Source organism: Rana temporaria (assembly GCF_905171775.1).
Source record: "Rana temporaria chromosome 2 unlocalized genomic scaffold, aRanTem1.1 chr2aa, whole genome shotgun sequence".
Classification (NCBI taxonomy): Eukaryota; Metazoa; Chordata; class Amphibia; order Anura; family Ranidae; genus Rana; species Rana temporaria.
Window position 1 is genome coordinate 270,358 of NW_024404406.1, and position 12,143 is coordinate 282,500.

At 47.0% G+C, this 12,143-nt stretch overlaps 1 protein-coding gene across 4 annotated transcripts in view; it reads right to left on the reverse strand.

Moving 5' to 3' along the window:
- Positions 1-12,143, reverse strand: part of INPPL1 (inositol polyphosphate phosphatase like 1) — a 128,310-nt gene that overhangs the window by 44,560 nt on the left and 71,607 nt on the right. For all 4 annotated transcript variants that reach the window (XM_040334035.1, XM_040334036.1, XM_040334038.1 and 1 more), the window contains exons 9-13: positions 10,473-10,617; positions 9,163-9,269; positions 8,783-8,885; positions 4,997-5,193; positions 2,721-2,838 (exon numbers count right to left, since the gene is read on the reverse strand). In XM_040334035.1, coding sequence (XP_040189969.1) covers positions 2,721-2,838; positions 4,997-5,193; positions 8,783-8,885; positions 9,163-9,269; positions 10,473-10,617 — 670 coding nt within the window. The remainder of the gene's footprint in view (positions 1-2,720; positions 2,839-4,996; positions 5,194-8,782; positions 8,886-9,162; positions 9,270-10,472; positions 10,618-12,143) is intronic.

The window sequence follows — 12,143 nt, forward strand, 5'->3', positions numbered from 1 at the left end:
AGTGGTTCCTCTAGGGCGGAGCATCCCATGATATTTAAATAGGCTGCCTTAATGCAACACATGTTATTGTACCAGGACAACAAGGTCTGAATTGGCCCTCAGGAGCCATCTATAGCCAATTTCAACCCTAAAAAAAAAACAACAAAAAGCCCCTACTGACTCCAAATAATTTATAGAATGTCAAAATGGAGTGGTTACTCCAGGGCGGGGCATAAATCGCGGAGCATCCCATGACATTTAAATCAGCTGCCTTAATGTAACACACGCTATCACACCAGGACAACAGGATCTGAAAGGATCCTCAGGGGCCATTTATAGCCAATTTCAGCCCTAAAAACCACCAAAAAGCACCTACTGACTCCAATAATCGCCGGCCTCGTCTGCGGCTTCGGGTGTCCTCTTCGTTGGGTCTGGCGTCCTTCTGCTGTGTCCTCCTCGCTCGATCCCCGCGCCGAGTTTGAACACTGCGCCAGCATATACCGAGCGCAGTACACTCGGGTATAGTCGGGCAGGCTCGGCTACTCTCGCGCTGACGTCCTGGACGTGAGCGCGAGAGGAGCCGATCCTGCCCGACTATACCCGAGTGTACTGCGCTCGGTATATGCCGGCGCAGTGTTCAAACTCGGCGCGGCAAAGCGGGTATCGGCGTATATCGCGCACCCACGATTTTGCCCTGACTTTCAGGGCAAAAAAGTGCGCGGTATACGCCGATAAATACGGTACTGACTCCAAATACTTTATAGAATGACAAAATGGAGGAGTGGTTCCTCTAGGGCGGGGCATAGATCGCCCTAGAGCGGGGATATGCAATTAGCGGACCTCCAGATGTTGCAGAACTACAAATCCCATGAGGCATAGCAAGACTCTGACAGCCACAAGCATAACACTCAGAGGCAGAAGCATGATGGGACTTGAAGTTTTGCAACAGCTGGAGGTCCGCTAATTGCATATCCCTGCCCTAGAGGATGACAATAGGCTGCCTTAATGCAACACACATTATTGCACCAGGACAACAAAGTCTGAATCGGCCCTCAGGAGCCATTTATAGCCCATTTCAACCCTAAAAAGCACCTACTGACTGCAAAGAATGGCAAAATGGAGAGGGAGTGGTTCCTCTGAAAGGGGGGGGGGGTGAGAGCTCAGAGCATCCCATGACATTTAAAATTGTCTGCCTTAATGCGACACACGCTATCGCAACCAGGACAACAAAGTCCGAATTGGCCCTCAGAAGCCATCTATAGCCAATTTCAGCCCCAAAAAACACAAAAAAGCACCTTTTGTTTACCTACTGGTTCCAATTCATTTATTAAATGGCACAATAAAGAGGGAGTGGTTCCTCTAGGGAGGAGCATAGAGCCTGGAGCAGCCAATGACATCACTCAGTTCAGAAGATCGAGGACATCTTGTGGCGAAGAAGAGGTACTGATATACAAAGACAGCTCTGAATTGAGGGTTTTTTGTTTTATCCTCCATGGAGAGGGAGTGGTTCCTCTGGGGGCTCTGAGGGGGGGAGGCATAGAGCTCGGAGCATCCAATGACATTTAAAATCGGCTGCCTTAATGCGACACACGCTATCGCAACCAGGACAATAAGGTCTGAATTGGCCCTCGGGAGCCATTTATAGCCCATTTCAACCCTAAAAAGCACCTACTGACTCCAAATAATTTATAGAAATGGCAAAATGGAGGAGTGGTTCCTCTAGGGCAAGGCATAGATCGCCCCAGAGGATGACAATAGGCTGCCTTAATGCAACACACGTTATTGCACCAGGACAACAAAGTCTGACTCGGCCCTCAGGAGCCATTTATAGCCAATTTCAACCCTAAAAAGCACCTACTGACGGCAAAGAATGGCAAAATGGAGAGGGAGTGGTTCCTCTGAGGGGGGGGGTTTAGAGCTCGGAGCATCCCATCACATAAATCGTCTGCCTTAATGCGACACGCGCTATCGCAACCAGGACAACAAGGCCCGAATTGGCCCTCAGAAGCCATCTATAGCCAATGTCAGCACCAAAAAACACAAAAAAGCACCTTTTGTTTACCTACTGGCTCCAATTCATTTAATAAATGGCAAAATAAAGAGGGAGTGGTTCCTCTAGGGAGGAGCATAGAGCCTGGATCAGCCAATGACATCACTGAGTTCAGAAGACCGAGGACATCTTGTGGCGAAGAAGAGGTACTGATATACAAAGACAGCTCTGAATTGAAGGTTTTTTTGTTTTATCCTCCATGGAGAGGGAGTGGTTCCTCTGGGGGCGTTGGGGGGGGGGGGCATAGAGCTCGGAGCATCCCATGACATTTAAAATCGGCTGCCTAAACGCGACACACGCTATCGCAACCAGGACAACAAGGTCCGAATTGGCCCTCAGAAGCCATCTATTGCCAATTTCAGCCCTAAAAAACACAAAAAAGCACCCTTTGTTTACCTACTGGCTCCAATTCATTTATTAAATGGCAAAATAATGAGGGAGTGGTTCCTCTAGGGAGGGGCATAGAGCTCAGAGCATCCCATGACATCACTCAGTTCAGAAGACCGAGGACATCTTGTGGCGAAGAGGTACTGATATACAAAGACAGCTCTGAATTTAAGATTTTTTTGTTTTATCCTCCATGGAGAGGGAGTGGTTCCTCTGGGGGCGTTGGGGGGGGGAGGCATAGAGCTCGGAGCTCAGTGAAGCTCGGTGAAGCTCAGCGAAGCTCAGGATTTCGTCTCTCACTCACCCAGAGTATTTGCGATTCCGGTCTTAACGCTGGACGTGCTGATGTGCGTAATCCGGTTTTCGTGTTCCGCCCGGACAAGGACGGCGATTTTAATATTCCACAGGGACTGCATGGCTACCTGTATAGAAAAGAAAAAATGGACGAAATCGGGATTCACCAATAGAAAACGATCGATTTTTTTCTTCATTAAGCTGGGAGGTTGATCCTGCCAGGAATCCAGGGCCATCCTGTACAACCTGCAACGGCATCTCAAGCATTATCAGCCCTGACCTGTTCTTATCTTAATTCTACAAAACAAATGCTCCCTTTTGTTTGTGGAGAAGGGAGGGGGAGGGGTGTTCTGTAGTTCAGCAAAAGACAACTGGGCAGGGCTGACACCATTTAGCCCACAACGGGGCTGGGGAGCCAAGTGCATTTCTGGAATGTCACCGGGTACTGCAGGCTTTAAACATGGGAAATGTGTGTGTAATACTATAATTTATTTCAGATATTTATAGAATGCCGAAAATGTACACACTGCACATTAGTCCCGCCCCCAAGGAGCTTACAATCCAAGGTTCCTACTAGGGATGCACTGATCGGGGGCGTATCATGAAATTAGAGGGCCCGTGTGCAAGCCCACAGTGCCCCGATCATCCCCGGCTGTCAACCAGGGACAGATCACCCATGGGTGCAGTGTTGGTCAGAGCACAGTGGGCCCCCCTACCTCCCAGGGCCCTGTGTACAGTGAACACCCAGCACCCATGGATGATACGCCACTGGCACCGATACCGGTATCAGAGCCGGTACCAAGCATTTGTGCGAGTATCAGTACTTCAAATTTATAGAAGGCGAAACACCCCAGGAGGTACGCCATGGTTTCCCGCCTTCTAATGAATAGTGGACCCCTATGGATGAAGCTTGGCCAAACCCAGGAACCATTTACCACCTGGATTCACCCAGACCTAACCCTCAGCACCATTCCTGGCTTTCATGAAGCGGAGAACGAGAAACCTGAGCAACAGAAGCATCAAGTCTGCAGACGTGAAGGAGATCGTTCCAAGCAGATTGTAAAGCACCCGCCCCTGAGGACCACTTGCCTCTCAGCCTCTAAGCCTTTGATTATGTCTTCTGAACAGGTCATGTGACATGCTGGGTGCTCCTCAGCCTCCGGCGCAATCCCAAATGATGCAGATGGCAGGGAGATATCACCTTCGCTTTAGGTGCAGGAAGCTGTGCTTAGGTAGGGGGCGGAACCCTGCACATGTGATCTGGATTGCGTGGATCTGAGGGCCATTCAACCCAGAAGACTGGGAAAAGGCCATGACACCCTGCATTCATGGTCTTTCCTTGGTCTTCTGGACGGAGTAACTCAACCCAGAAGACTGGGGGAAGGCCATGACACCCTGCACCCATGGTCTTTCCTTGGTCTTCTGGACGGAGTAACTCAACCCAGAAGACTGGGGGAAGGCCATGACACCCTGCACTCATTGTCTTTCCTTGGTCTTCTGGATGGAGTAAATCAACCGAGAAGACTGGGGAAAGGCCATGACACCCTCCACTCCTGGTCTTTCCTTGGTCTTCTGGATGGAGTAACTCAACCCATTCAACCCAGAAGACTGGGGAAAGGCCATGACACCCTGCACTCAAGGTCTTTAGTTGGTCTTCTGGACGGAGTAACTCAACCCAGAAGACTGGGGAAAGGCCAGGACACCCTGCAATCATGGTCTTTCCTTGGTCTTCTGGATGGAGTAACTCAACCCATTCAACCCAGAAGACTGGGGAAAGGCCAGGACACCCTGCAATCATGGTCTTTCCTTGGTCTTCTGGATGGAGTAACTCAACCCATTCAACCCAGAAGACTGGGGAAAGGCCACGACACCCTGCACTCATGGTCTTTTCTTGGTTTTGTGGATGGAGTAACTCAACCCAGAAGACTGGGGAAAGGCCACGGCACCCTGCACTCACGACCTTTCCTCCGACTGGATTGAGTAACTCAACCAATTCAACCTGGAAGGAGGACGTCTTGTGGTGGAGAAGAGGTACTGCAGGAAACGTTCTAAATTAAAGGTCAAAACTCAATCATGGTCTTTTTTTTTATATTTAAAACCTTCCTGAAGACTTTTACTTTTTTTAAATTACCCAGAGTTATGCTTTAAGACAGTAAGATTTTTATTGGCCAATTCAACCGTTTTTTATGCCAGCCTCAGCGAAGACTTTTGCTTTTAATGAGATGAACAGTTACGTATTTGTTGGTGAATTTTACTAAATCGAGCAACAGAACCCCCAATACATACCGGCCGGTAGTCCACGTCCGTGAACTCTTTCAGCATCCCCCGCAGGAAGTCCACCCACTCCTTGTCAGCCACCGAGTTCTCCTGCGTCCCGAAGACGTAAATGTCGTGAGGAATGGTGACGGCCATCTCGTCCAGAGTCTTCCCCAGGCCTTTGGAGCTGATCCAGGAAGTGAGGTTTTTGTGCGGAGGGACACTTCCTGCGAAAGGGGGAAAACATGCCAAATCATAGAGACAAGTGACTGCAACACCCACAACCACAGGGGGGCGCCATGCTGGCAATGCAGTGATATCCAAGTGAACAGTACGGGGCGCCATGTGCTATATCTATATAACCAGAACAATGGAGAAGGATGGGAATAGTAGTAACTAACTGAAGAGGGGTCTTTGCCATGAAGAGTCGTGTAAATATAACTAGAATAACGGGGGCGTGCTATACAGGAATTACATATCGACACTGTGCTATATTAGACATTACTATACACTGCACAGTAGGGGGTGCTCTTCTATATAAGAAGTGATAACCTTGACAGTAGGGGGAGCTGTTCTATACAAGACATGATAAAATGGACAGTAGGGGGAGCTGTTCTATATAAGATATGATAACATGGACAGTAGGGGGAGCCGTTCTATATAAAATATGATAAAATGATCAGTAGGGGGAGCCGTTCTATATAAAATATGATAAAATGAACAGTAGGGGGAGCTGTTCTATATAATATATTATGATAAAATGGACAGTAGGGGGAGCTGTTCTATATAAGAAATGATAATAAAATGGACACTACAGTAGGGGGAGCTGTTCTATATAAGATATAATGATAAAATGGACAGTAGGAGGAGCTGTTCTATACAAGATATATTGATAAAATGGGCAGTAGGGGGAGCTGTTCTGTATAAGGTATAATGATGAAATGGACAGTAGGGGGAGCCGTTGTATATAAGAAATGATAATAAAATGGACACTACAGTAGGGGGAGCTGTTCTATACAAGATATGATAAAATGGACAGTAGGGGGAGCTGTTCTATACAAAATATGATAAAATGAACAGTAGGGGGAGCGGTTCTATATAATATATAATGATAAAATGGACAGTAGGGGGAGCCGTTCTATATAAAATATGATAAAATGGACAGTAGGGGGAGCCGTTCTATACAAGATATGATGATAAAATGGACAGTAGGGGGAGCTGTTCTATATAATATATTATGATAAAATGGACAGTAGGGGGAGCTGTTCTATGTAAGATATGATTAAATGGACAGTAGGGGGAGCTGTTATATATAAGATATGATAACATGGACAGTAGGGGGAGCTGTTCTATGTAAGATATGATTAAATGGACAGTAGGGGGAGCTGTTATATATAAGATATGATAACATGGACAGTAGGGGGAGCTGTTCTATAAAAGATATGATAACATGGACAGTAGGGGGAGCTGTTATATATAAAATATGATAAAATGGACAGTAGGGGGAGCCGTTCTATACATGATAAAATGAACAGTAGGGGGAGCTGTTCTATATAATATATTATGATAAAATGGACAGTAGGGGGAGCTGTTCTATATAAGAAATGATAATAAAATGGACACTACAGTAGGGGGAGCTGTTCTATATAAGATATAATGATAAAATGGACAGTAGGAGGAGCTGTTCTATACAAGATATATTGATAAAATGGACAGTAGGGGGAGCTGTTCTGTATAAGGTATAATGATGAAATGGACAGTAGGGGGAGCCGTTGTATATAAGAAATGATAATAAAATGGACACTACAGTAGGGGGAGCTGTTCTATACAAGATATGATAAAATGGACAGTAGGGGGAGCTGTTCTATACAAAATATGATAAAATGAACAGTAGAGGGAGCGGTTCTATATAATATATAATGATAAAATGGACAGTAGGGGGAGCCGTTCTATATAAAATATGATAAAATGGACAGTAGGGGGAGCCGTTCTATACAAGATATGATGATAAAATGGACAGTAGGGGGAGCTGTTCTATATAATATATTATGATAAAATGGACAGTAGGGGGAGCTGTTCTATGTAAGATATGATTAAATGGACAGTAGGGGGAGCTGTTATATATAAGATATGATAACATGGACAGTAGGGGGAGCTGTTCTATAAAAGATATGATAACATGGACAGTAGGGGGAGCTGTTATATATAAAATATGATAAAATGGACAGTAGGGGGAGCCGTTCTATACATGATAAAATGAACAGTAGGGGGAGCTGTTCTATATAATATATTATGATAAAATGGACAGTAGGGGGAGCTGTTCTATATAAGAAATGATAATAAAATGGACACTACAGTAGGGGGAGCTGTTCTATATAAGATATAATGATAAAATGGACAGTAGGAGGAGCTGTTCTATACAAGATATATTGATAAAATGGACAGTAGGGGGAGCTGTTCTGTATAAGGTATAATGATGAAATGGACAGTAGGGGGAGCCGTTGTATATAAGAAATGATAATAAAATGGACACTACAGTAGGGGGAGCTGTTCTATACAAGATATGATAAAATGAACAGTAGGGGGAGCGGTTCTATATAATATATAATGATAAAATGGACAGTAGGGGGAGCCGTTCTATATAAAATATGATAAAATGGACAGTAGGGGGAGCCGTTCTATACAAGATATGATGATAAAATGATCAGTAGGGGGAGCTGTTCTATATAATATATTATGATAAAATGGACAGTAGGGGGAGCTGTTCTATATAAAATATGATAAAATGGACAGTAGGGGGGGCTGTTCTATATAAGATATGATAAAATGGACAGTAGGGGGAGCCGTTCTATATAAGATATAATGATAAAATGGGCAGTAGGGTGAGATGTTCTATATAACATATGATAAAATGAACAGTAGGGGGAGCTATTCTATATAATATATTATGATAAAATGGACAGTAGGGGGAGCTGTTCTATATAATATATTATGATAAAATGGACAGTAGGGGGAGCTGTTCTATATAAGATATAATAAAATGGACAGTAGGGGGAGCTGTTCTATATAAGATATAATGATAAAATGGACAGTAGGGGGAGCCGTTCTATATAAGAAATGATAATAAAATGGACAGTAGGGGGGAGCTGTTCTATATAAAATATGATAAAATGGACAGTAGGGGGAGCCGTTCTATATAAGAAATGATAATAAAATGGACAGTAGGGGGAGCTGTTCTATACAAGATATGATAAAATGGACAGTAGGGGGAGCCATTCTATATAACATATGATGATAAAATGGACAGTAGGGGGAGCTGTTCTATATAAGATATGATGATAAAATGGACAGTAGGGGGAGCTGTTCTATATAAAATATGATGATAAAATGGACAGTAGGGGGAGCTGTTCTATATAAGATATGATGATAAAATGGACAGTAGGGGGAGCCGTTCTATAAAAGATATGATAACATGGACAGTAGGGGGAGCTGTTCTATATAAAATATGATAAAATGGACAGTAGGGGGAGCTGTTCTATATAAAATATGATAAAATGGACAGTAGGGGGAGCTGTTCTATATAAAATATGATAAAATGGACAGTAGGGGGAGCTGTTCTATATAACATATGATGATAAAATGGACAGTAGGGGGAGCCGTTCTATAAAAGATATGATAACATGGACAGTAGAGGGAGCTGTTCTATACAAGATATGATAAAATGGACAGTAGGGGGAGCCGTTCTATAGAAGATTTTGGAATTACACAAACACTAGGGGGCGCTGTTCTGTACATGGGTGTCACCACCCTCCTCACCCATGTTCCAGGTCCCGATGAAGACGGAGATCATATCCGGCTCGTCCTGATTTGAGTGCTTGTTCTTCATCAGCTGCAGCAGTTGGCAGAAGGCTTCCCGCTTCTATGCAGGGGGGGGGGGCAAAAAAAAAAAAAGGGGCAGTCATCACTACAGTCACATTTCAGGTCAGTCCCCCCCATACCTGACATTACGGCAAGGGGGAAAGACGAGGTCCAGGGAGAACGTGCTAAAATTGCAGAGGTACCGCCCCCCTCTGCAGAGCTTGGAGGTGGGATCTCCCTTCTGGGGCTCACAGCTCCGCCCACGAGGGGACGGTCATCACCTACTTCTACATCCAGCCGAGTCTCTTGTGGAACTTCCGGGGGGGGGGGCCACTTACCCGAATGCTGGCGAATATGAAGTCCTTGCGCTGCGTTTTATCCTTCTCCTTCTCGAAGACGATTCCCAGCTTGGACGGCACCCGCTGAGACTTGATCAACTGCCGGACTGGGGAGGGGGGAGGGAAAGGCACAGTCAGCGGGCATTCAGTATAACAATTCATATCGTATCAATTATCAGAAAAAGTTCCACTTTTTTATCAATAAAAAGTCATTGTTAACCACTTAAGCCCCGGACCATTTTGCAGCTAAATGACCCAGGCCAGGTTTTGCGATTCGGCACTGCGTCGCTTTAACAGACAATTGCGTGGTCGTGCGACGTGGCTCCCAAACAAAATTGGCGTCCTTTTTTCCCCACAAATAGAGATTTCTTTTGGTGGTATTTGATCACCAATGCGGTTTTTATTTTTTGCGCTATAAACAAAAATAGAGCGACAATTTTGAAAAAAATGCAATATTTTTTACTTTTTGCTATAATAAATTTTCCCAAAAACATATATAAAAAAAAATTTCCCTCAGTTTAGGCCGATACGTATTCTTCTACCTATTTTTGGTAAAAAACAAATCGCAATAAGCGTTTATCGATTGGTTTGCGCAAAATTTATAGCGTTTACAAAATAGGGGATAGTTTTATTGCATTTTTATTCATTTTTTTTTTTTTACTACTATTGGCGGCGATCAGTGATTTTTTTCGTGACTGCGACATTATGGCGGACACTTCGGACAATTTTGACACATTTTTGGGACCATTGTCATTTTCACAGCAAAAAATGCATTTAAATTGCATTGTTTATTGTGAAAATGACAGTTGCAGTTTGGGAGTTAACCACAGGGGGCGCTGTAGGAGTTAGGGTTCACCTAGTGTGTGTTTACAACTGTAGGGGGGTGTGGCTGTAGGTCTGACGTCATCGATCGTGTCTCCCTATAAAAGGGATCACTCGATCGATGCGCCGCCATAGTGAAGCACGGGGAAGCCGTGTTTACATACGGCTCTCCCCGTTCTTCAGCTCCGGGGAGCGATCGCGACGGAGCGGCTATAAAGGAATAGCCGCGCCGTCGTCCCGGATCGCTCCCCGAGGGAACCCGCCCGCCGCACGCAGCGGAGGGGGTCGCGATCGGACCCCCCACCCGCTAGAAGGCAAGGACGTATATATACATCCTTCTGCCTGTACGTGCCATTCTGTGGACGTAAATAGTCGTGCGGCGGGCGTTAAGGGGTTAAGCTCCAATCACTTTGTCTAGGCCGAGATGAGGTCATCGGTCTGCTGCAGGCCGGAGGAAGCATTTCCTCAGTCTCCCCCTGCGGTCTTACTTTTGTCATGGGTGAAGGTGTTCCAGTCTTCCTGGGAATCTTTCATCTTCTTCATCACCACCAGCTTCCCGCCGTCCACGTCCACGCTCAGCGTGTACTTCTGAGACTTCACAATCTTGGAGAGGTCCAGCATGTCCAGCTTCACCTGGAAGGAGGCAAGGAGGGGGCTGAGTGTGTCCCTGTGCAGTCTGTGTAATCTCATCTCCCTGCTGTTCAGACTTCTCAGCACAGTTTTAAAGCAGCCTTCAGAGAGGCCGTGTTCTGTGTGCCACCTATTGGCTGCAAGTGGTATTTACTGGATATAGAAAAAAACACCTAAAAAACACCTCTAGAGTCACGTATGGAGCCCCACCTCTAGAGTCACGTATGGAGCCACTCCTCTAGAGTCACGTATGGAGCCCCACCTCTAGAGTCACGTATGGAGCCACTCCTCTAGAGTCACGTATGGAGCCACTCCTCTAGAGTCACGTATGGAGCCACTCCTCTAGAGTCACGTATGGAGCCACTCCTCTAGAGTCACGTATGGAGCCACTCCTCTAGAGTCACTCCTCTAGAGTCACGTATGGAGCCACCCCTCTAAAGTCACGTATGGAGCCACTCCTCCAGCGTCACGTATGGAGCCACCCCTCCAGAGTCACGTATGGAGCCACCCCTCCAGAGTCACGTATGGAGCCACCCCTCCAGAGTCACGTATGGAGCCACCCCTCCAGAGTCACGTATGGAGCCACCCCTCCAGAGTCACGTATGGAGCCACCCCTCCAGAGTCACGTATGGAGCCACCCCTCCAGAGTCACGTATGGAGCCACCCCTCCAGAGTCACGTATGGAGCCACCCCTCCAGAGTCACGTATGGAGCCACCCCTCCAGAGTCACGTATGGCGCCACCCCTCCAGAGTCACGTATGGCGCCACCCCTCCAGAGTCACGTATGGAGCCACCCCTCCAGAGTCACGTATGGAGCCACCCCTCCAGAGTCACGTATGGAGCCACCCCTCCAGAGTCACGCCTCCAGAGTCACGTATGGAGCCACCCCTCCAGAGTCACGTATAGGGAGCCACCCCTCCGGAGCCACGTATGGAGCCACCCCTCCGGAGCCACGTATGGAGCCACCCCTCCGGAGTCACGTATGGAGCCACCCCTCCAGAGTCACGTATGGAGCCACCCCTCCAGAGTCACGTATGGAGCCACCCCTCCAGAGTCACGTATGGAGCCACCCCTCCAGAGTCACGTATGGCGCCACCCCTCCAGAGTCACGTATGGAGCCACCCCTCCAGAGTCACGTATGGAGCCACCCCTCCAGAGTCACGTATGGAGCCACCCCTCCAGAGTCACGTATGGAGCCACCCCTCCAGAGTCACGTATGGCGCCACCCCTCCAGAGTCACGTATGGCGCCACCCCTCCAGAGTCACGTATGGAGCCCCCCCTCCAGAGTCACGTATGGAGCCACCCCTCCAGAGTCACGTATGGAGCCACCCCTCCAGAGTCACGTATGGAGCCACCCCTCCAGAGTCACGCCTCCAGAGTCACGTATGGAGCCACCCCTCCGGAGTCACGTATGGAGCCACCCCTCCGGAGCCACGTATGGAGCCACCCCTCCGGAGTCACGTATGGAGCCACCCCTCCAGAGTCACGTATGGAGCCACCCCTCCAGAGTCACGTATGGAGCCACCCC